This window comes from Benincasa hispida, chromosome 8 (genome assembly GCF_009727055.1).
Source record: "Benincasa hispida cultivar B227 chromosome 8, ASM972705v1, whole genome shotgun sequence".
NCBI lineage: Eukaryota > Viridiplantae > Streptophyta > Magnoliopsida > Cucurbitales > Cucurbitaceae > Benincasa > Benincasa hispida.
Window position 1 is genome coordinate 45,380,710 of NC_052356.1, and position 24,822 is coordinate 45,405,531.

Here is a 24,822-nt window from a genome sequence, read left to right on the forward strand (position 1 = left end):
AAGTTCAAAGTGAAAAAACATAAAGTAGTTTTTATTATTATTATTTTTTTTTCTAAAAAAAAAGTCTTCTCTAGTGTTCAAAAGAGACTTAAAATTGATTTCACAAGGGAAAAAAATCAAATAAAAAGAATATAGTTTTGTAAATAGAAATAAAAGAGTATTTTTTTTTCCCAATAAAAAAAGAGTTGGAAAGTTCAGATATGGAATTTATAAATGGAAAAGAAGGTATAAAAGGAGTTAAAAACTCCATTTGCACTCCTCTCCGATTCACTTTAGGCCTGTTCTCTCAATTCCAGGGTTCAGCGGACACGGCGATAAAATTGAAAACCCATTTCTCCCGTTCGATAAACCCTCAATTTCTCCGAAATGGGAGAAATCAAACGTAAAAGAGGCCGAAAACCCAAAGATTCCAAGGCGGAGGCCCTAGATTTTCCTCCACCGACCACCGCTACTTCCACCAGTGTTGCCGTCGCCATGGATGACGTTTTTTCAGTCAGCAACGTCGAGCTTATGGACCCAGCATCCACTTCTAAACACCACCAGAACCGCCGTGGGAGACCCAAGAAGCTTTCGAAGCATGTGGAAAATCCCGACAAGTTCCCGCAATTGTCTCCCTCTAGACGTGGCCCTCGCGGCGTCGAAAATGGCGATTTTACAGCTTCCGGCGATGCCTTACCGACTTCTATCGTTTCGGAAAGGGTGCAGCCGGAATGGCCCGGCATCGCGAGAGTCGTGCCGGCGATGGACGCTGTGGTTAAGGTGTTTTGTGTGCACACGGAGCCGAATTTTTCGCTTCCTTGGCAGAGAAAGAGGCAATATAGTTCAAGTAGTAGTGGCTTTGTGATTAGTGGAAGGAGGGTGCTCACTAATGCTCATTCCGTCGAGCATTATACCCAGGTTAAGCTTAAGAAGCGTGGTTCAGATACGAAGTACTTGGCAACCGTACTTGCGATCGGAACTGAATGCGATATCGGTAATGGGATCCATTGCCCTTGACCTCTGTCTTCTTCTTCGTTGTCTTTGGGTTTTAGTTTAATTCAAGGGGAAATTTTCACACTAGATTGTGTTCGACCTATTTTCTATGTTTTATCTCAATCTGAAATTGTGCGGACGATATCATGCATTCCGGTTGATCAAGATTGTATTGTTGCTAGAGTTGAGAAAACTAGTAGTTTCTTTGTGGGCTTAACTGCCCGGAAATTCATTATTTATACTCAAGGAAATGGTGTAATGCATGTCGATTAGCAAATGGGTTACTTTAGATGCGATTCTCTCTGTGCATTTATGTTTGGTTACTGTTACGAAACTTAATAATGGATAAATATGAAAGCTTAATATGTAATAGAAAGACAAGGATTGATAAATCACTCCATAATTAAAGATGAATGATGGAAATGGATCACGATCCATGTAATTATGGGCTCACCTACCATTTTTCTCATTGTCTTGTATTTTGCATGAATTTATGGTTCCATTCATTTATTTTGTCGTGAACTCAAAGCATCAAGTATTGTGATCTATGATGTTGCAGCAATGCTTACGGTCGAGGATGATGAGTTTTGGGTGGGAGTTTCACCTGTAGAATTTGGGGAATTACCTGCGCTGCAAGATGCAGTAACTGTTGTTGGTTACCCAATTGGAGGTGATACAATTTCTGTCACAAGTGGGGTTGTATCGCGGATAGAAATCCTTTCTTATGTGCATGGGTCTACTGAGCTTCTCGGTCTACAGGTTTTGAGCTTTTGAGCCTAGTCCACATTGCTATATTTAGTTTTTCAGGAATAGGAATAATGGCTGATGCTTTACTTCAACTACTTTCTACTGTAGATAGATGCTGCTATAAACTCTGGTAATTCTGGTGGGCCTGCCTTTAACGATAAAGGCAACTGTGTAGGCATTGCATTTCAGTCACTCAAGCATGAAGATGCAGAGAATATAGGTTATGTCATACCAACACCAGTTATCTTGCATTTTATACGGGATTACGAGAAGAATGGAGCATATACAGGTATTTGGGCACTTAGAGTGGGATGAAGATCAGACTTTGGTCCTTTTATGTTATGGTCATTGTTTGGCATTGGTCGTTGTTATGATTTACCTTGTTCTTTACTTAAAGCAATAACATTTATTGGATGCCAGGTTTTCCAATTCTTGGTCTCGAGTGGCAGAAAATGGAAAATCCTGATCTTCGTGAGGCTATGGGTATGAAACAAGATCAGAAGGGTGTCCGTATTAGGCGTATTGATCCCACCGGCCCAGAATCCAAAGTTTTGAAGCCAGGAGATATTATTCTCAGCTTTGATGGGGTTGATATTGCAAATGATGGAACGGGTAAATATATGTTTTATCATTTTTGCATCATGTAAAAACATCATCCTTGGATTGACAACCATCTATTGACTCATTTAGCCTCTTCTTGAATAATACTTAATAGTAATTGGATATTTTGATTACTTCCATTAACACGGAGATTAGCAAAATATACCAAGATACATAGTGTTCACTACCTACCAAAAGTAGAAAGAAAGATAGATAGACTAACCTAAACCGCCAATTATTTGAGTGAAAAGCTCTCCTTTGATAGAAGGCTGAATGAGGTTAAAGCATAATTTCCGAGTACCATTATTTGCAGCAATATGTAGAAGAGCAAGTCTGCCACATCTTTTTTTTTCCTCTCCTTTCCTTCGTCTAAATACTAAAAAGTAAAAATGTTGGATGCCCATTCTTTGGAGATTTCTTATCTCACTTCTAATTTTCTTCATGTCATGCTTTATTATACAATAATTTTCACATGTTTTCTATTCTTTTCATCCCTCTTCTCTGAAGCTGGGTTTTCCCCCCTTGCATCATGTGTTGACTTAATATCTAGAGGCTATTGATCCCTCAATATGTTTAGGTGCCTTTAGCAGAAAACACTGGTTTGTGGTTCTAATGCAAGTGCTTGGCAGAATCCAATCCTTGGATTGTTTCTTCTATGTCTATACAAGTTATAAACTTATTTTGGAAAATGAATTCTGTTAATTCCTCTTCTTTTCTATTTGATAGCGCTTTCTGTCACTATTTTTTGCAGTTCCTTTCCGGCATGGTGAGCGTATAGGATTTAGTTACCTTGTCTCTCAGAAATATACTGGTAATAGTGCAACAATAAAAGTTCTGCGCAACTCTGAGACACTCAGTTTTAACTACCAGCTTGCTACTTACAGAAGGCTCATTCCTGCACACAATGAGGGCAAGCCCCCTTCTTATTACATTGTTGCAGGATTTGTTTTCTCCACTGTATCCGTTCCTTATCTCCGGTCTGAGGTTTGTTACCCAAAATAGTTTTTACCTCACCCCAAATTCTATGAAAAAGCTTTAGTTACTCTGATTTTGTCTTCTATGTTTGTTTGTTTGTTTGTTTATACACACACACACACACACATATTTTAAATGATGGATTTTAAAAGGATATGAAAAACAATTTTGATGTGTTTAAAAGTTTGTTGAACAAAATTTAGAATTTTGAAGTTGAGTGATTTTAGCATGGTTCAGTTGGGCATGATTCTCTTATTGTCTGTGGAACTGCTATAGCTGTTGGGTATCTAGCTCAGTTTTTACCTGCCTTTTGGTACTATTTCATTATTCTATTGTGAGTGCACTGTAAATGGAATATTAAAACTTGTAGCAGCATCATCCTCAAGGACACTATAGCTGTCTTAATTTGTCGGATTTTTAAGCCTATTAGCTTTGTCTTCTAAACCCTAAACTTGAAATAGAACATCTTGAACAAAGGGCTTTGAAGGTTCTTCATTCCCAGACCCCAGTGATTCAAAGAACATTTCATTTATGGAAAGAATGTACCATTCATTTGTGGATCTCATTCCATTCAGTTTTGGAATGAATGTACCATTCTATTTCTCAAGCAGCTTATGTTGAAGGTTGTGAAATCATTTTTACAAGAAGGTTGTGCAATCATAGATCTCATTTTGATTATTAATGAAACTGTAGAAGAATGGAGAAGAAACAACAAGAGGAGATTTGTTTTCAAAATAGAATTTGAGAAAGTGTATGACATGGTGGATTGAAATTTCCTTGATGTGGCTTGCATCATGAATTTAGCTAAAGTTGGTTGTCAACTAAACTAATGTTCATTTTCATTGCAGTAGGGAAGGCTTTCAGGTGGGAAGTTTCCCTACTGTTTATTATTTGTGTTAGGAATATTAATAGGGAAATATTAGAGACATTATTAGCATATTTCGAGGACCTATTTGTCATCAACAGGAGTTGGTTAGTATGTTATACGTAGGGTGAATTGTTAGGAGGGTTTGGAGATAGGCAGAATTTTGGAAGAAGTTTTCTCCCCAGGGGAGAGATTGCAAAAGGCCTCTCCAATTGGAGAGGAGAGAATAGGAGTAGCTATAGAGGTGGAAAAGAGGGGAACATTTACGGCAATTAACCACCAGATCAATTATAGCCTTGAAAAAACTATGAAAGGAGAGACTCTTATCTTGGAAGATACCCTATTGATTTCTTGCCTAATATTCCAGAAGAAAGCTATTATAAGATTCTCCCACAGCCTTCTTTTCCTTCTTGAAGGAATATCCCCCAAGGGTGAGGTTAAGCAGCAACCATGGCTTTCATTGAGTTAGTTGGTTTACCATCATGTTGAAGGAAAATGGAGGCTGAGCATTGGAGGTATAGGAGAAAGAAATATTGCCCTCCTCCGTGAAAGGCTTATAATAGACATTATCATTCTTTATAGCATAAGGTGATGAGTTCTGTTGAAGGAAAAGTCCTGTTCCGAGTATAAGAATGAACCTTTTGTCCTGTTTTGTTTTTGCTTTTGCTTTTGCTTTTTTTTTTTTTTCTTTTTTTAAGTCTAAATCTTCTTTTGGTCCTTGAACTTTGAATAATGTTCTATTTTGGTCCCTGGATTTTTAAAATGTTTGTTTTAGTTCCTAAACTTCGAATACTGTTTTATTTTGGTCCCTAAACTTTTAAAAATGTTTGTTTTAGTCCCTAAACTTTTTTAAAAAATGCTTATTTTGGTCCCCGATAGATTAAGATTTTGTCAACTCGTTAACAAAACGGCAAGGTGACTTGTATTTTTGAATGATTAGGCTACCAAATAAGTTACCTAAGCTAAAAAATCTAAAGTTTCAATTTTGAAGGTGGCAAAGCAGGAGAATTTAAAAGACATTTTTAGTTCACAATTTTGATCGTTCAGTATTTTAGCGTGTTGATTGTGTTGGCATTTTACTTTGCCTTTATCTTGCTCAATACATCTAGAGCGTAGTCATCCAAAAATACAAGCCCCTTCACATTTCTGTTGAAAAGCTAACATAATTTTAATAGTAGGTGTTAAAAAGAGAAAATAGAGAAAGAGGAGACACATGGTTTACGTGGAAAACCCTAGAACAGGGAGAAAAAACAACGATAGAGAATCTCCGTTTTATTAATTTTTACATAATGTGAGGGATACAAGAGGATTCTTATTTATAGGTTTCAACAAGCCTAAATACAAAAAAAGAAAGAAAATAGTGTAAAGTAAATAACTATAATACCCTCGGGACTATAAACAATCAACAAGTCCCTTATTTCCAGCACTCCCCCTCAAGTTGGAGCATAGATATCAATTAGACCCAACTTGCTAAAGAAAGAGTCAAAATTTTTCCTGAGTAGCCCTTTAGTGAGAACATCCGCAACTTGTTGATTTGATGAAATATACAGAATATATATACTGCTATTGTCCAGTTTCTCTTTTATAAAGTGTCTTGTCAATCTCCACATGTTTAGTTCGATCATGTTGTATTGGATTATTGGCGATGCTTATAACAACTTGATTATCACAATAGAGTTTCATAGGTAAGACACCATCTCGATGAAGATTAGACAGTACTTTCTTCACCCAGATCTTTTCACAAATTCCTAAACTCATAGCTTTGTATTTAGCCTCTGCACTACTTCTAGCAACTACACTTTGCTTCTTACTTATCCAATTAACCAGGTTACACTACACAAATGTACAGTACCTTGAGGTAGACTTCCGGTCAATCACTGATCCTGCCCAGTCAGAGTCGGTACCTCAATGCATTTCCTGTCAGTTTTTCTGAACATTAGACCTTTACCCGGAGTGTTTTTCAAATATCTCAGAATTCGATACACAACTTCCATATGTTCTTTAGGTGCTTGCATAAACTGATTGACAACACTGACAACATAGGAAATGTCTGGTCTGATATGTGATAAGTAAATTAACTTTCCCACTAGATGTTGATACCTCTCTTTATGAATAGGAACTTTGTTAACATAATCTCCCAGTTTAGCATTGAATTCTATAGGAGTGTCAGCAGTTCTACATCCAGTCATACCTGTTTCCTTTACCAAGTTAAGAGTGTACTTCCATTGTGAGATAGAGATTCCTTCCCTTGATCTGGTCACTTCCATTCCAAAGAAATACTTTAGATTCTCGAGGTCTTTGATTTCAAACTCGTATGCCATCTTCTTTATCAAGAAAATATCATCCACATACATGATTAGGACATCAATTTTTTCAGACACTGACCTTTTTGTGAGCAATGTATGGTCAGAGTGTCCCTGAATGAATCCTTGGGACTTAACAAAGGTAGTATACCTTTCAAACCATGCTCTCGGGAACTGTTTCAGACCATACAAGGACTTCCTGAGTTTACACACCTGATGATCAAACTGAGCTTCAAAACCTAGAGTAGGGCTCATATACACCTCTTCTTCTAAATCACCATTTAAAAGGGCATTTATCACATTAAGTTGTGGAGAGACCAATCTTTATTTCCTGCAACAGAGAGAAAAACCCGAATCGTGTTTAACTTCGCTACAAGATAGAGTTTCTGAATAGTCTACCCCATAAGTTTGAGTAAATCCTTTCACTACAAGTTTGACCTTGTACCTATCTAAAGTACCATCAGATTTATACTTCAGAGTGAACACCCACTTGCGCCTGACTGTTTTATGTCCTTTTGGGAGAGTAACAAGGTCCCACATATTATTCTTTTCAAGAGCTTTCATTTCTTCTATAACGATAGTCTTCCACTCTAGAATCTCCATAGCCACATGTATATTTTTTGGTATTGTTGCTGTGTCAAAATTGATAACAAAAGCCATGAACTTATAAGGCAGATTATTGTAAGATAGAAAACTATACATGGGATATTTAGTGCAAGACCTGGTGCCCTTTGTCAAGGCAATTGGCATATCAAGATGAGCATCATAATCCCCAGGTTTGTCTGACTTCTCATCTGCTTTCCCACCTGTAGTAAGATTTTGATCACACGTTTCAGGTTGAGGTAGAATTTCATTCTCATCACTGTATGCCACCCTGGTATATTCTGGAAATAGCACATCGGTCCTGTCATTCTCAGTTACATCCACAATATCATCCTTAACACACAAATCGTTATTATCAGGGACAGACTTAGTAGTACCTTGAGCTTGTGTCGGTTCAGATTCATGGACTGGAGTCGGTGAAACAGTAGGGGACACAATTTCCTTTCTAAGATTATTTCTGTAGTATGTTAGACCTGTTTAGTAAGTAGAACAGTGTCATTGGAACTCAAGATGGGCTCAGGTAGATCAATAGGGACTGAGGATGTTGACCAGTTAGTCTCTCCACTAGTACTCTCCCCCTGAAGATGACTAATAGGGAAGAAGGGTTTATCCTCAAGGAATGTGACATTCATGGAGATAAAGTATCTTCGGGAAGAAGGATGGAAGCATTTATAACCTCGTTGGTGAAAAGGATATCCAAGGAAGACACATTTCTGAGCATGAGGAGTAAACTTAGTTTGGTTAGGACATGACTATGAACAAAGACAGAACACCCAAAAACCCGGAGAGGAACATTAGGAATGAGTTGTGTGGTCGGATACGACTCCTTGAGGCATTCAAGAGGGTTTTGGAGTTGGAGAACACAAAAAGGCATTCGGTTAATAAGATGAGCTGCAATAAGAACTGCATCTCCCCACAAATAAGATGGAAGAGAGGTAGATAGCATGAGAGACCGAGCAACCTCGAGGAGGTGACGATTTTTCCTTTCAGCCACTCCATTCTGGTGAAGTGTATAGTCACACGAACTTTGATGAACAATGCCTTTGGAAGACAGAAATTCACGACCATTATCACTTTGAAGAATAGCAATTTTAGGATTGAACCGAGTCTCAATATTGGTATAAAATTGTTGAAATATTGACAAAACCTCTGATTTGTCAGTGAGAAGAAAGACCCACGTAAGAGGGGTATGATCATCGATACATGTCACAAACCAATGTTTTCCTGAAGAGGTGGTAACATTAGAGGGACTCCAAACATCACTATGAAGAAGATTAAAGGCTGAGGAGGTTTGTAAGGTTGAGAGGGAAAGGTGACTCTATGTTGTTTTGCACGAATGCACACATCACAAGAAAGAGAAGAGACATCAACTTTATGGAATGAGGAAATAAAAATTTCATATATTGAAAATCTAGATGACCAAGGGGAAAATGGCACAACATACAATCTTTTTGTGAAGTTGAAAAATACGAAGATAACAAACTAGTCCTATAGTTGTTCCTAGAAGAAACATCATCATCAAGAAAGTAGAGTCCCCTATTGTGCCGGGCAATGCTAATCGTCTTCCCCGAGCTCAAGTCCTGAAAGAAAACATTATTTGGTGAGAAGGCAACTTGACAATTTAGATCTCGGGTTATCTTACTAATATATAGCAAATTGTAAGATTTTTTAGGTACATGCAACACATTCTGTAAAGTTAAACCATGGAAGGGAGAAATATGACCCTTGCTCCCAATAGGAGCAAAAGACCCATTTGCAATTCTGATCGTTTCATTACCAACACACGGAAGGTACGATAGGAAGTTATCAGATGACCCAGTTAAATGATTTGTAGCCCTTGAGTCAAGTATCCATGGTTTATTGTCATTGATACTTAGGAGACTTAAGGGTTGTGATGTACCTGATTGAGCAATTGCCCCAAGAGAAGGGACAACAGAGTCACTTTGACAATTCACCCGAGGTTGTGACTGGGAAGCACTAATAGATTCACTTACAAACAGTCGGGATTGGACTTGTCATTCGGAGGGCGTCTTCTACCATTCGGTGGTCTATCATGTAATTTCTAGCACTGTTCCTTTGTATGCTAGGGTTTTTTGCAATGTTCACACACTGGGGTCGGTTTCCCATTTTGCTTGTCACCATCATTACCAAATAATTTTGCACTAAAAGCAGCAGAATCAGTAGGTGGTACAGTAGTAATGTTCATGGCACTGGATCTGTCTTTCTCAAGGCGAACCTCATAGCACACTTTCATAAGAGAGGGTATAGGTCTCTATCCTAGTATACGGCCTCACACTGCATCGAATTTGGAGTTCAAACCAGCTAGGAAATCATATACCCTATCTACTATCGCAATTTTGGAATACTAGTCACCTCCATACGAACAATCCCAAATATTTCGCGACACAAGTCCATCTTCTGCTAGGTTAGGGACAATTTATTAAAGTACGAAGTGACATCCATCGTCCCTTGTTTGCACTCGTGAACTTGTTTGCGTAGAGTGTAAAGGCGAGATGCATTCTGCCTTTTTTTAATATAATTTCTGAACAACATCCCAGATATCTCAGGCGGTGGCAACATACAATAATGGTTTCCTTATCTGAGGCTTCTTATTATTAATCAGTAGTGATCGTAGCAAAGAGTCTTTCTCCTTTCCAAATGCGTTCTTGAGGATCTTTAACCAGTTCAGATGTGGGATTTTTGAAGTTTTCGCAACTCAATCATGTAGTTTCGCGCATTTCAGATGGTGGTAAAGTAAAGTGAGACCACATAAAGAGATCCTCTTTCATTTTCATTTCCAAATCCGGCTCGCTCCCCTGGTCTAGGTCTGGGTATCTCGCCAGTCAAATAATCGAACTTGTGACGCCTTTCAAGGGCCACTTTAATAGACTGAGGACTAGGAGAAATAATTCTGGTCGTTTAACTTATCTCCTGCGATTAAATCTGTGGAATTTCCCATAGAACCAGACAAATAATTTGCAGTAGTTAAATCAAGGAAAGAGGTTATCGGATTCTCTGGATACATCGGTAAACCGAAAAGAATGTCTGAATTCAATTTAAGTTTGTGGTTGCGGAAGCACCTAGGGCTGCCCCAAGAACGGCGATTTGTTGTTGAAAACTCGCCAGAAGATCAGTTAATTGTTGTTGAACCATTGTTGGAGAAAGACCCATGGACTCGTGATGTTCATAGCTTGACGGTGGCAGATGGAGGAGCCTAAGCGGCAGCAAGCTGTTATAGGCAGCTAGCGGCACATCACTCCAGATTATAGACTTGCCTCGGTGATGCGTGGAAGATCCAGTAGCATCGACTTCAGATTTCGGCGGCACTGGGAGTAAAGCTGGCGACGCTAGGGTTCCCGATCGACTGCTATTGAGGATGTATTTGCAACGATCGAAGATACCGGTCAATGATGGTCTGAACAACAATGGCGGCGACTGTCGGAGGCTTCATCAGCAGCTGTGACGGAAGCAGTGTTGGTGCATCACTAAGGTAATCTTGCACGTGTTGGTTTCCTTCGATGGCGGCTAGGGTTTCGTCACCACACTCTAATACCATGTTAAAAGAGAAAATAGAGAAAGAGGATACAAGAGGATTTCCTAGAACTGGGAGAAAAAACCATGACAGAGAGTTTCCATTTTATTAATTTTTACATAATGTGAGAGATACAACATGATTCTTATTTATACCTCCAACAAGCCTAAATAAAAAAGGAAAGAAAAATAGGGTAAAGTAAATAATTATAATACCTTGGAACTATAAACAATCAACAAGTCCCTTATTTCCAATATTAGGGAATAAAATAAATACTTTTTAAAAGTTTAGGGACTAAAATGAACGTTTTTTAAAGTTTAGGGACCAAAATAAAACAAGACTAAAATAAAACAAGATTCAAAGTTCAAGGCTAAAATAGTATTTAATTTTTTACACAGTTATGGAAGCATCCGGAGTGCTTAAGAAAAGAATTCTAAATCAGTGAATACTGAATGGTGACAGCATACTAGAGGAACAAATTTGAATAGAGATCACTAACATCACTCTCATTCATAAATGTTCAATATATATATATATGTATATATATTTCAGTATCTCTTATCCTTAAAAAAGATTGTGATTTGAATTTTGAAGTTCTTACTGTTTGATGTTAAGTTTGCATACATCATGATTCTGAGCTTTCTGAAAATGCTTGGAATTGTAGCATGGAAAGGATTATGAATATGAAGCTCCAGTCAAACTCTTGGACAAACTATTGCATTCAATGCCACAATCACCAGATGAGCAGCTAGTGGTGGTTTCTCAGGTCTCTTTTACTCTGTTCTCTTCAGTTCAGTGCACTATATATATATATATATTGTAGGAGACTGCTAGTATGTTTGGGAAGAACTTTGAAATTGTTAAAATTACTTTTGTCCTGTTCAAATCCCCTTCAAAATGTGCTTTTGATTATTCAAAATTTAAAAGTGTGAAATCAAATATTAAATTGATTTGCAATGATTAAATGTATATTCTTGAGAGATTTTAAACCTGACATACATATCGTTGTGCATCTTTTTCGAATTCATAACCTCAATCTTTTCTCTTCTATCTTGTAAATTTCTTGCAGGTACTCGTGGCTGATATCAACATTGGATATGAAGACATAGTTAACACCCAGGTTTGGATTATATCTTGGTAACAGCCACTGGAAGGACATCATTTGAACTGCAATTAATAACTGTGTTCCATCATCTTTGTGCATCATAGGTTCTTGCTTTCAATGGTAAACCTGTGAAGAACCTCAAGAGCTTGGCTAACATGGTTGAAAGTTGTGACGATGAATTTTTGAAATTTGATTTAGAATATCAACAGGTTCTATCCCTCCCTTTCTTTCTTAAGGATTATCTCCATTTTTTCTAAGGATATCTCGAGTCTCATTTTCGGTTTGCTGCAATCTTCCAGATAGTTGTCCTGCGTACAAGTACGGCCAAAGCAGCCACTTCAGATATTCTGGCCACACACTGCATACCCTCAGCGATGTCTAACGATCTCAAGGCCTAACTTCGGATTGAAAAAATTTAGGTATACTTGATTACATAGTTTTTCGTACTCCGTGATAGTTTATCGTATTCCATATTCCACCCTGCTGATTATGTCAAGGGTCTGAAGGGTTCCATTTGAAGTATGTGTATGTTTCCCTTCTTCACGAGGTTGGGTTTAATACAAATGATAGGAGGTAGATTTTCGAAAGGCATAGAATGAAGGATAGAATGAATCAAGAGTTAAGACTGCATTGTATCGACTTCTCTGCTCTTGGAAGTTTTGATTAAATGACATTAGTAGTTGGTTAGGTGGATTTGATGGCTTTCTCAATCCGATTGCACTCTACTTATTGACACTTTTTGCCACTGATAATGCGATGATAACTAGCCAAGTTATGGTGTGGTTTCTCGAGTAACTGTCAACCATTTCGGGTTGGGATCGAAGCCCTTATGTGGTTGTGCTTGCATAATGAAGCTATAGAATGTAAAGCTGGAGATTTATGGTTATGTGAACTAGAACCAGGTTCAGGCAGTTCGATTACATTTGGTTTTTCCACCTCTGCTGGGACTGCATACGCATGCTATGTTAAGAAATAGGGGAAATTATTTCAAATGGTAAAACTGTTTGAAAATATTTATAGAATATAGCAAAATTTTAGAATTATTAATGATAAGTTTATCAACATCTATTATTAATAGTTCTAAAATTTTGCAACCAATCAGTGTCTATATCTATCATTTATAGTTCTAAAATTTTGCTATATTTCGTAAATATTTTAGTTTATTTTTCTATATTTAAAAACAATACTAAGGAATAACATCTTTTAACTTTTCATCTTATAAAATTAATACCATTTTTGAAAACTTGTTCAAATGGTTTTTCTCGGTCTATCTATAGATCGAAATAGACCATCGAGATTGAGTTAAAAAAATAATTTTTTCTAACTTATCGATTGTTTTGGTCCTTTTGGACTTTTCTTGGTACATCTCGGTAGATTAGAGATTGAGATTTTAATAATTTTTCTAAATATTATATAATATACCCAAATTATATATATATATATATATATATATTATAATATATATATATTTTTCTAAATTCAGTTAATTTTACCAAATATTATATCAACATCTTAAATAATTTTTTAAATCTTTAATCAAATTTCTAATTTTCAAACAAAGTTGGATTAATATCGAGATTTTGTATGTTTTTCACATTTTACCTAATATTTTTGGCAAGTTTTAATCTTCCCCAAATAAGATTGAAATCATCAATTTGGAAAAATCTAATTGGTAAATCTATTTGAAAATTAAAAAATCTTGGTAATTGTGGAAACAGAAATTGGCTAAAATTTACGTAGAATTGAATATAATATTTAATAAAGATAATCAAATTTGGATAAAATTTAAAAATATATAAAATTTGGGTGTATTATATAAATATTTAGAAAAATTATTAGAATCTTGTGGTCGATGATGAAAACTTGAACATGCTTTTTTTTATAATGGGTTAAAATGACTTTTTTAAGTGTGTTGAAGCATTACTAAAGTCATTCCAAGTTGAGTATAAAAGCCGTTTTCTTTTAATGCCAAAACATATTTCAATTTTAACTTTCTAAACACAATATTTATAACATCTTTTTAAGAGTTAAAAAGGTTCTTCCAATATTACATTTTTTTTTTTTTTTTTAAAAAATGTGGGATGGAGATTGAACTTTTGACCGCTCGATATTTAATTTAAATAAGTTTCTAAATTAGAAATAAAAAATTGTTATATATATTTTTAACATCAACCATAAAAAACATTAGTCTTAAAAAAAATCATTTTTTCTAAAGGTATAAAGTTACAAATGTGATAATACACAGAAATATTTAGGAGAGATTAGTAACATCTAACATATGATCGAGAGTTTTGTACTACTTTGCATTTTTTGTAATTGACACTTTGTTACTATAAGATGACAGGCTATAAAGGTCAAAGGGAATGACTTTTTCCTTTGGGTTGGAAAATCATGATTATAGAAAGAGAATTAGTTATGGTTTCATCAACAAACCCAAGATTTTGTTTTGTTTTGTTCAATTTATTAATTAATTGATTTTTCTTTTTTTTTTTTTTTAGAAAAATCATAATCATAGAACTTTTTTCTTTACGGTATGCTTTATCCAATTATTTTCTAGAATAATTATTGCGAAGATGAAGAATCAAACTTTTGATCTTAAAAAACGAAGCATACATGTAAATTATAGTTGAGTTGAATTCACTATTAATTTTAAATTTTGTTTAAGCTATCTTTATCTTTGAAATTTGATTAAATTATTTATAAAAGAATTATTGAATTTTAGGGTTGGTTTCAATTATGACAAGTTTGACCTTATAGTAGTCACTAAAACACGCATATGCCAATTGATTTATTTATGTTTTTTCAAGTGGAGATATCAAAATATCCACAAAAGTAAATTTTGTTGATAGGTTAGTGAAAAGATGGAAATCAAAATACCAAAAAATTGAAGGCCTTAAGGAAGGAAGACAATATGTATAGTTCATGATTACATTATATCTTATTATTTTTGTTTTCTGTATATGTGTTTAGATCTCTTCCCATGAACAAATACAATAAAACTTTAAATTCCAAGGATTAAAATAAACTTATTAAAAGTTCGGGAATTAATCGAAATCAACCCAATAATTTAGGTGTATTTTTTTGACAATCTAACCTTGAATTTTCCCATGATTAAAATTGGTGTATGGGCCCTCGACCCGCTGATTCGTGCCTCATTTACATCCACACCCGGTTGGAAGTCGAATTTGAAGGCAAAGCTCCTTCCTCCAAACCAATTTATTGTTTGTCGGTTGCTTAATCATCTGCGTTTTACTCTTCTTTTGATTTAGATTCATCTCTTCCTTCATCAATCAACCAACAATGAGCTCGGAGGAACCCAATTTGGACGAGTTCTTCGTTGAGAAGAAGCGTGCTAGGAACCCTCTCGTCCCCGTCGGTAATTTCCCCAATTTCTTCCTCCTTGCTATTACTATTACTATTCAATTTCATTGAATTCTGTTGAAGGGTTGTGTTGGACGTGCTGAAGTGTGGATATTTCCCAACTTTCTTTATCGTTTTTCCTTCCCCCTTTATGCAATTATAGAGCTCCCACTCTATTCGAAGATGTCCGGCATCAGATTATCTATTGGTTTCTATGTGTACCCTTTAGGCTGTTATGTTGTTACCTGAGTTAAAATCAATTAAACGAAACAAATTCTAGAGTGGTTCTTTTGTTTTTCCAATTATGGTCTAACGAGCATGGAGATTTTAAGCAGATTGTAGGAAGTGGGAGATTTTCCGTTGTAAATACTACTACACAAAAGGTTTCATTTTAGCTTATGAGAGTCAATGGTTGTTAGTTCTAGGATATAAAGCTGTGTTCTTTTTTCTGTGTGGTAATGGTGCTCTGTGTTTTCCTCTACTGGTTTCTCTGTTTGATAGAATTTAATATTCAGGTGCACTTGTCACTGCTGGGGTTCTCACTGCTGGATTAATAAGCTTTAGACAAGGTAACTCTCAATTGGGGCAGATGCTAATGAGAGCTCGTGTGGTTGTCCAAGGTGCTACAGTAGCACTGATGGTTGGCACAGCTTTCTACTATGGAGAGAATCCTTGGCGGTCGAGTTAAAACGTCCATGTACTGCTCTTTACGATTTTCTTTTCACCATTTTGTTTTACAATGAGACATTTCAGTAAACAATGAAAGATTGTTGTCTTGCTATCTTTCTTTAGGTATAACGACATGTTATTCAGTGATTCGGTAACAATATTTATATATACTCAAAATAATTCTTCAGGGAAAGCAAGTGTCATATGTATTCATTCTTAGGCACAGTTGTGTTGCCTTCAAAGATATTAATCTTGGTGTTATGTTGGAACTTTTTTTTTTCTTTCTTTTAATGTGTGTGTTACAATGGAACATTGATATTATAAGTGAGAATCATTGGCCATATTCTCAATATGTTCATCTTATTTTGATGAGCATCATATTATATATATATACCTAATGTCTTCATCTTTTTGTATGCTCTTCCCATAAAAACTTCTTTCGAGAAATGACCCGGTTTGGCTCATTCTTCAAAAGAAGTTTTTTATATATGCTCCTGTTGTCTACACATAAGGGATGAGATCTGATGGAAGAGCTCACTTATTCTAATTGTCTTCTCCTCTTCTTTATGTTGAGTATATGACAGTTATTTGGTACTCTGCATTAAATAGAGATAAAGTGGAAGGGAGAGACAAGTTAGAAGCTAGACATGTGGATGTTCTATTTCCTTTCCGCTCTTTTCGATTCCACATGGTTTCTATTTGGCAGCATTGAAGTTGTGGCTCTAGATATGCAATTTCTACATTTCATTTTCATGTCTAGATCACGAGTTATACTTTATTATGCAATTTCAAATTGAGATTTGTCACTGCATTTCCTTTGGACTCAACAACTGGGAATGTCTCATTATGAGGTAGGACCCCTGCTTCTCTCCTAATTTTCTCAACCCTCATTAATGTTATGGGAGTTCCACCTGGGATGGAAAGTGCATATCTTCTTCTCCACATGTTCTCATCTGCCAGTCCTTCGAGCGGTTCTATATGTTTCTCTAATTGCTTTCAGCATTGAATGGAATTTGTCTCGATCCAGTCTTCAGATGTATTTGTGCAGAGAAAAGAAATATGGTGCATGTACATTGTATAATTATGAAGTCCTTTACTGACTGAACTATAATTTAACTATGCTTGATCAATGAAATCTATGTTCTTGTCTAGAATCAGAAAGTTGGAATTGTTTTAGATCCTTCCCTTATGAATTTGCTAGATGCCATAATGTTTTAACATCCGTATTGATGTGATTTGCTGATTCTACTGACAAAGAAATCTAGGATGTGAATGAATGCTGATAAGAATGGTAACTTTTAAGTAATTTTGCAATGTTATCTTCAAAAGTTTCCCTAGTGCATCAGCCTTCTTTCTTTACATTATGGAGTCTGATGTTCATTTTGCTCAACTTTTGGCTTGGATTGACCAGTTTGATGCAGAATTAGCTTCTCGCCATAACGAAATGATTCTTTGTAGAGAGTTGTACATTAAAAGGTCTTTAGAGATTTGTCTCCAGTATAAGATGAAGTTATTTGATGAAGCTCATTAACCATTATCGAAAAATTCAGAAGCAATCTTCTTGCTGAAGTATTGGAAGTCTCTTCTGCTTCTCTCATGATGATAACTAGACCATTACAGATTGAAAGACCTTTAGTTTCTTTATTTTGAAGTCTGTTGTTCTTGTTTGTATTCTCCAGCTTGTATCTTTGAACAATCTTCTCATCATATGTCAGTTAAAAGTTGTTTCTTCTTCAAAAAAGAAAGTTCTCTTTTTTGCTATGTTTTTTAATTGATTCACTCATCTGTTATTTTAGATTCTTTTATGTGTTAACCAAATGTTTATACAGAACAGAATTCCACTTCCCTTCTCTTCAAGGAATTGGATAAGCCATAGCATGTGGGTGATGTTAGTAGTCCCAGCAGAGACCAAATAACTCGCACGTGAGCTGAAGGACAGGTGTCGGAATTCTAGGGAGCGCAGTGGCAGCTGTCTGTCAATTTCTGGCAAACAAAAACTAGTGGCCATGATTTTGCATCCAAAATCTGCCTGACACGTGTACAGAACCCCCCTCCAGACCCATACAATGTTTCCGACTGTTTGCCCACATGGAATTACGATTCCCCAACCTGAAACTGAAACCTTCATTTCTCCACAAAAAACTCAAAACCCCACCACCCAACTGAAGCTTCTCTTCTTATATATATACAAAACTCAAAGCCATTCTCATAGTCATCTCTTTTCTACTCCCTTTCATTATTTACCCTTTTTGTATTGGGTTTAACTTTCTACCTATGGCTTTAGCAGATTTGATGGCTAATTCCAGTTCCTCTTGCCATCATAATGTGGCTGCCTCGAGCTTGAAGAGGAAGAGGAGAGAAGCACGAGAGGTTCGCCGGAGAGTTCAGAAGCTTCGGTGGGTCGTGCCCGGTGGTAGAGGGTTGCGACGGGAACATCTATTCGCCAAAACGGCTCATTATATATTGCATTTGAGATTGAAAGTTTGTGCTCTTGAAACTGTTCTCAAATTGCAGGAAGAGGCTTGACAAATGAGTCACATGATATGCTTTTTCTCATCTTCAACTATAAGGCTCTTTGTTATATAAATTTGTTTATTTTTCTTATTTTGTTTCCTTTGCATCTGCTTGACATTATCGAGTATTTATTGTATATTTGTGTTAGTAAATATGTATACAAGTTGAGCATCTATAAGCTTACAGTTGGGTTCGGTGATCTCCCTTTCTTATTATCGGAAGGTTGATCTTCATTCCTGCAACTGTTGTAAAAAAACTCAAACAAAAAATGTAAGAAGTTAGCAATGAATATGATTGCAAGTACTCAATAATAAAGAAATATAATTAATTGACTAGAGGTATGGAATAACCATTTGTTTACACCAACTTTAGCTCCACCTTTATCGATGGATGGATGGAAATAAATGTCATCTGTTCTCAAATAGAATTGGAGATTATAGTGATCTACTGTTAGGTTGTTTGGACTGATAGGAACAAAGTAATTCATAATTATCTAATTACTAATGTGGAAGCACATAGTTGCTGGACTTTGAATTATGTTACTGAAACTACTAAGAAACAGAGAATTCCTGAGGCTATTAGCCTAAATGATACATCGATCCTCTCTTTACATGTACAAAAAGATGGTTCCCTCCTGATAAATGTGATGAACAAAGTTTCTTCTCTAAGCGAATGCACGTGCTAGATTTCTGATATATGGGAGTTGAAGCGTTGGTTTGAAGAAATCTTATTTTAATTGTATTTCTGATATTTGGTCTGGGCCTTTTCCTTCATGGATCATGGCTAAATGACTGTTCTTTTATGGCCCACGTGGCGTTATAAAATCATGGTACCCTGAATTTTAAGGAATAGATACACTATGTTTTTAATTCAACCATTTTAATCCCTCAGTTTTGAATAATAGACGTATCATTTTATTAATTTTATTATTTTAGATAAAATAAGGATAGTTAAAATAGTAATTAAAGAAAAAAAAAAAAAAAAATTCTCTCCCTCATTTCACTAACCCAGCCCCCACCCTGCGGCTTTTTTCTTCCCCTGTTTCGCTAACACAGCCCCCATCATGTGGTGGATGATGAACTTGCATAGAATAGCTTTGAGAAATTGGTGAATATGGCCGCCGGCAATGACAGCACCGATTTGGTTTCGAGCTTACCCATCCCATTGACGAATTAACAAGAAGGTGCAAGAAATGATTGCATAAACTAATTACAAATTATTGAAAATAATTTATCGTTTTTGGTTAAATCAGATCAAAAGGGGGAAGATCATGAACAAAATGAAACAATGAGATGGAATTTCACGGGTAGTGGAAGCGAAATTTCGGGGAAAATACAAACGAATCGAAAATAACATTATACGGAGAATTAGGTTCTGAATCAACAACAAATTGAGAATCCAAGAATCACATAAACAAAAACCCATGTTCCCCCCTTTTCTTCTTCATCCGATGGTGAAGGAAAAATCAATGGCCAAACTACAAAAATGAAATTGTCACAGGAAATCTGAACAATGGAGAAACATGTAGGTGATGTTAATGAAAATTTATTTAAAATGGAAAATAGAATAAAGGAATCCCACTGGTTATTTTATCATTGGAAAGTCTCCTCAGACCTCACATACCCCACCTTTGCTTGTGAATTTGGGCCCCAAGGGATACCAATGTTTGAGGATGAGGAGATAGACAAATGTGGACATGGTGGACCTCTCATATTGAGGTGTAAAATTATTTTTTTATTAAAAATAATAATTTATATATTTTTTAATTAATTTATTATTATTTTTATTTAAACTAATTCTTCATTCGTTTGTTTGGTCGCCTGTAATAGGCGTAGTCATCTGCGCTTTACGTGGTCGTTTACCACGTTCGGTCTGTCCCGAGTTGTACATTCGTTCGCATGCTTCCCATTCTTCACGCACTATCAAGGCCTATAAATTAGCCTTTAGTGCTTCAAAAGGAAGACACCGAAACCACTTCTCTTTTACCCTCCCTGCTTTCCTCCTCTGTATTTTCCTTTCACGTTTTTCAAGCATTTAGTCTTCAAGGGTGTGAAATTTCTAATTGGTTCTGGTGCAACTCCAATTAAGACAAGCCGCGAAATGTCTTAAAGAAAGCGAGATTCACGGCCCAGCCTACTTTCACCGTTTGTTCGTTTTGCAAGTTCTGCTTTCGATCACCGTCGTTTGAGTTGTTTGTTTGCTGTCGTATTCTATCCGGGGGGCCATTGTCAATAATTTTAAGACGCCATTCATTTGCCATAGTTCTTGCTGGCCTTGTCAACACAGACCAATTTCATGTCATCCGATCTCAACCATCCTTTTCGTTTCGAAGGGGCACACTTCAAACGATGGAAAGAGAAGATGTTGTTCCTCCTTACCGTCAAGAAGGTTGCTTATGACAATACTACAGAGAAGCCAACTGTCTCAAAAGAAGACCCTACCGAAGAACAAATCAAAGAAGCAACTGCTTGGGAAGAAAATGATTTTCTCTGCAGAAACTTTATTTTAAATGGGCTAAATGATGATCTCTATGACTATTACAGTACAATGAAGATAACAAAAGAAGTTTGGGATGTCCTGCAAAAAAAAAGATACCGAGGAGGTCGATTCGAAAAAATATGCAATAAGTTGTTACCTGAAGTTTTAAATGACGGACGACAAATCTATGGAGGCCAAATCCCATGAACCGCAAAAAATAGCTAATGAGATTATAAGTGAAGGTATGCCTCTTGATGAACAATTTCAAATTGTTGTTCTTATTGACAAGTTGCTCCACTTGTGGAAGGATTTTTAAAAATACCCAAGGCATAAGACCAAGGAATTCTCCATGGAGAGTCTGATAACATGCCTAAGGATTGAGGAAGAAGCCTACAAGTAGGGCCAGAGGGAGGAGATAAACATCGTATCGAGAAGGTATGTCTCTGCAGTGATAAAGCCTGAACCAAAGTCAAAAGGAAACCAAAAGGAAAGGACAAAATCGGGGCTCCAACATTCAAAAGAATCAAAAGAAGCATAAATCTCTTTAGGAGAAATGGTATAATTTCTTTCCTATAACTGCAACAAACCTGGACATATGGCTAGAAATTGTAGGAACATGCGTCGTCCTACTGAGAAGGCGAACCTGATAGAAGAACCGTCAGTAGCATTATCACAGAAGTAAATATGATCGGTGGCTCTAAGAGGTGGTGGATAGATACTGGCTCTACACACCATGTATGTCATGACCTTAGTTTAATTAGAACTTATTCTAAAACTAAGGATAAAAATATATTGTTGATGGATCATCACTCAACAAAATTTGTTGCAGTCGGTGAGGTGGAACTGAAGTTTACCTCTGGGAAGACCTTCACTCTGAAGGAAGTTCTACACACCCCAGAGATAAGGAAGAATCTGGTCTCAGGCTATCTCCCCAACAATGCGGGCTTTACTCCGACCATAGAGGCCGACTTGTATACCCTTACTAAAAACAATGTCTTCGTGAGAAAAGGTTATGCAACTGCTAGAATGTTCAGACTTAATCTTGATTTGAATAAAACTAAGTCTTCCGTTTATATGTTGTGTTCTTTTAATATTTGCATGCTAGGCTTTATCATGTTAATAAACAGATAATTAGCAACATGAGTAGGTTGGAAATGATTCGCAAACTATCCATGAATGACTTTGAGAAATGCGAATATTGTAGTCAGGTTCTAATAACTAAAACTCAGCATAAATCTATATATAGGGAATCTGAGCCTCTAGATTTAATTCATTCAGATTTATGTGAATTTAATGGTGTCTTGACTAGGAATAGTAAAAGATACATTATCACCTTTATAGATGACTACTCTAACTTCACTTTTGTATATTTGCTGAAGAATAAAAGTGATGCTTTTTATATGTTCCATTTTTTTGTGATTGAAATAGAAAACCAGTTTAATAGAAAAGTTAAGAGATTTCGTAGTGATAGAGGAACTAAATACAATTAAGATGTTTTTAATAATTTCTATAACTCACATGGAATAATTCATGAAAGATGACTCCTTATTCTTCTAAAAAGAATGGAAAAATTGAAAGGAAAAATAGAACTCTATCTGAACTAGTAGTTGTTATTTTACTTAATTCGGGAGTTGCCTCTTATGGTGGGGTGAAATTATCCATACCGTGTGTTGTGTGCTTAATAGAATACCAAAGTCTAAAAACACAACCTCACCCTACAAAGTCCTTAATAATAAGAAACCGAACTTGTCATATTTCAGAACTTGAGGGTGTCTAGCCTATGTAAGAATACCAAATCTCAAAATAAGGAAACTTGCCAGTAGAGCCTATGAATGTGTCTTCATAGGATACACAATAAATAGTAAAACCTATAGGTTCTATGGCCTAACAAATCAAGTGATCATAAAATCCAATGACGCTGACTTCTTTGAGAATAGATTTTTCTTTAAATCAAGAAATAATGAAGGCTAGAGTTCTTGTAATTAGGGTTGGCAAAAATCCCCGCGGGGTGGGGTCCCCACGGGTCCTTGCCCCGATCGGAGTGGAGAATCCCTGGTTTGACTGAGGATGGGGGTCAAACCTGTCTCTTATACACATCTAGATGTGTATAAGAGACAGCCCCATCCCTGCCTTCAATTAGCGGGGGCAGGGGCCAGGATGGGGGGAAATACCTCATGGGAGGGGAGAAGAAGAAGATCCTAAGAACCTCAAAGATGTCCTGTCCTCAGTAGATGCCAATTTATGGCAAGAAGCTATAAATGATGAAATGGATGTTGGGATTAATGTCTTAAATCTAGTGTATCTTGTGGTTTGTAGTTTTTGTTAACACAAATTATTTATCTAATAAAATTAGAGGTATTTTATTTGTCATTTAGACAACATTAATTCAATATAATAAACTAAGATCCAAGGTTATATGATGTCACTTGAACAGTATGTAGTTGACATACAGGTGGTTCATGTTCAAGTAATAACCTAAAAGGTTTGCAGTAAATGGATGAAGATTGGGTGCCTTATCCTGGTAACATTGTAGATACGACCCACTCTGTAATTGTTACATGAGATGTAAGTATTATAAACAATATGAACCATATTGTTCATGTAAAAACTAAAGGAACCATTGAAGATCCTTGAGTAGAAAAGGGGACTAGACCTCAAATTCCAAATTTACAAAATGTTTAAATTTACAGAAACAAACAGAAATTATATATCTAAAATTAATTTATAGCATGCTAAAACTAAATTACAGAAAAGTAAAAGGGGTTTCAGAAACCTTTACCTTTGAAGACCAATTCTTTAAGAAAGAAACTCACGAACCAAAAGAATACCACCACAAAAAATCCACTGTATTCTCTGGATGATAATCTAGGAGGCGTGGACTCTGGCTATTTTGGAAGAGAGGTAATTTTAGAGAGATAAGAGCAAGAGATTGGGATGTGATAACTGGCAGAAATGCCAGTTATTATAAGCCTTTTATTTAGAATCATGAGGGCTAATAAGTAGAAAATGCGGTGATAATAATTAGAATTTGTGAAAAATTGAGTTTTGTGTCAATTAGCACCTAGATCCTCACTGATCTCAATATTATGCGTTATTCCATGCCAAAGTGTCTATTTTTGTAGCTATCGCAGGAATCAAACGCATGCGTTTGAAATAAGCAACCGCAGACAAACGCATGCACTGAAGCCAGGCCATCGCAAAGACAAACGCATGAAGCTAGGCGATCGTAAAGACAAATGCATGTGCTGAAAGTTGGATCGCGTGCGTCCATCGCATGGAAGTTGTGGTGACCGAATGCGTCCATCTCATGAAAGTTGCGGTGATCAAGCAAATGCGGTGATCAATTGGAAATTGCGGCCACGGAGTGACAACCATAATAGAAGGATGATCATAAGATGGGGAGAACGCATTGACGCTTTAGCTGAATCAAGCTCTGATGTATACATTGGGAGTATCAACAAGATAAGACGATGTGACATTGCCCATACAGTGACAAAAGCATCAGTGAGCCATAAGGCAATCATGACAGCTGTCGGCGTTTAAACTCTATAAATAGCATTTTGGATTTTCATTTCAAGACATCCGAATTTTTGCCTCAAGGCAGAAGTTTGTGGTCACAAATGAGAGCTTGAACGAGATTTTCAGTGAGAATTCTTCATCTCCACACCAGACCGAGTGACGACCGGTAGCTTTCGCCGTAGATAGAGCTCGAGAGAGACATTTCCACCATTATTCCATGGCCACCACCGGCAACCTTGAGCAAAGTCCTTCCTTTCTCTTCTAATCTCTGTATTGTATTACATTTTAGCTTAAGATATTAAGACATTTTGTGATCAATGCAAATCTTGACTCCTTCATTGTCGTCTTCTTCATCATCTTCATCTCTATCATAGTTTTATCTTTAGCGTTTATTTATCAAAGGCAATCACATGCTTAATCGTGTAGCCTAGAGATAGGACACATGAAGCAACCCACCGAGAGGTGTGCGTTGTGCGAGTATAGTGAGTTAATCCTCTTTACTTGGTGAAAGGCTGTAGCAACGCCTGTCTATGGGATGTTACATTGCTTGTCTATAAGTTTAATAGCCGTGTCTAACTGC

At 36.4% G+C, this 24,822-nt stretch overlaps 2 protein-coding genes across 2 annotated transcripts; both read left to right on the forward strand.

The window, feature by feature from the left end:
* The first annotated feature begins 242 nt into the window (after positions 1 to 242).
* On the forward strand, positions 243 to 12,497 carry LOC120082993 (protease Do-like 9). Its single transcript, XM_039038450.1, has 9 exons — positions 243 to 973; positions 1,532 to 1,731; positions 1,828 to 2,008; positions 2,140 to 2,331; positions 3,071 to 3,303; positions 11,262 to 11,363; positions 11,667 to 11,717; positions 11,807 to 11,911; positions 12,002 to 12,497. The coding sequence occupies exons 1-9, from the start codon at positions 367 to 369 to the stop codon at positions 12,098 to 12,100; spliced, it is 1,770 nt and encodes a 589-aa protein (XP_038894378.1). The 5' UTR covers positions 243 to 366; the 3' UTR covers positions 12,101 to 12,497.
* A 2,350-nt stretch (positions 12,498 to 14,847) lies between these two features.
* On the forward strand, positions 14,848 to 16,000 carry LOC120083529 (RING-H2 finger protein ATL48-like). Its single transcript, XM_039039315.1, has 2 exons — positions 14,848 to 15,078; positions 15,578 to 16,000. The coding sequence occupies exons 1-2, from the start codon at positions 15,003 to 15,005 to the stop codon at positions 15,748 to 15,750; spliced, it is 249 nt and encodes an 82-aa protein (XP_038895243.1). The 5' UTR covers positions 14,848 to 15,002; the 3' UTR covers positions 15,751 to 16,000.
* Positions 16,001 to 24,822: the final 8,822 nt, after the last annotated feature.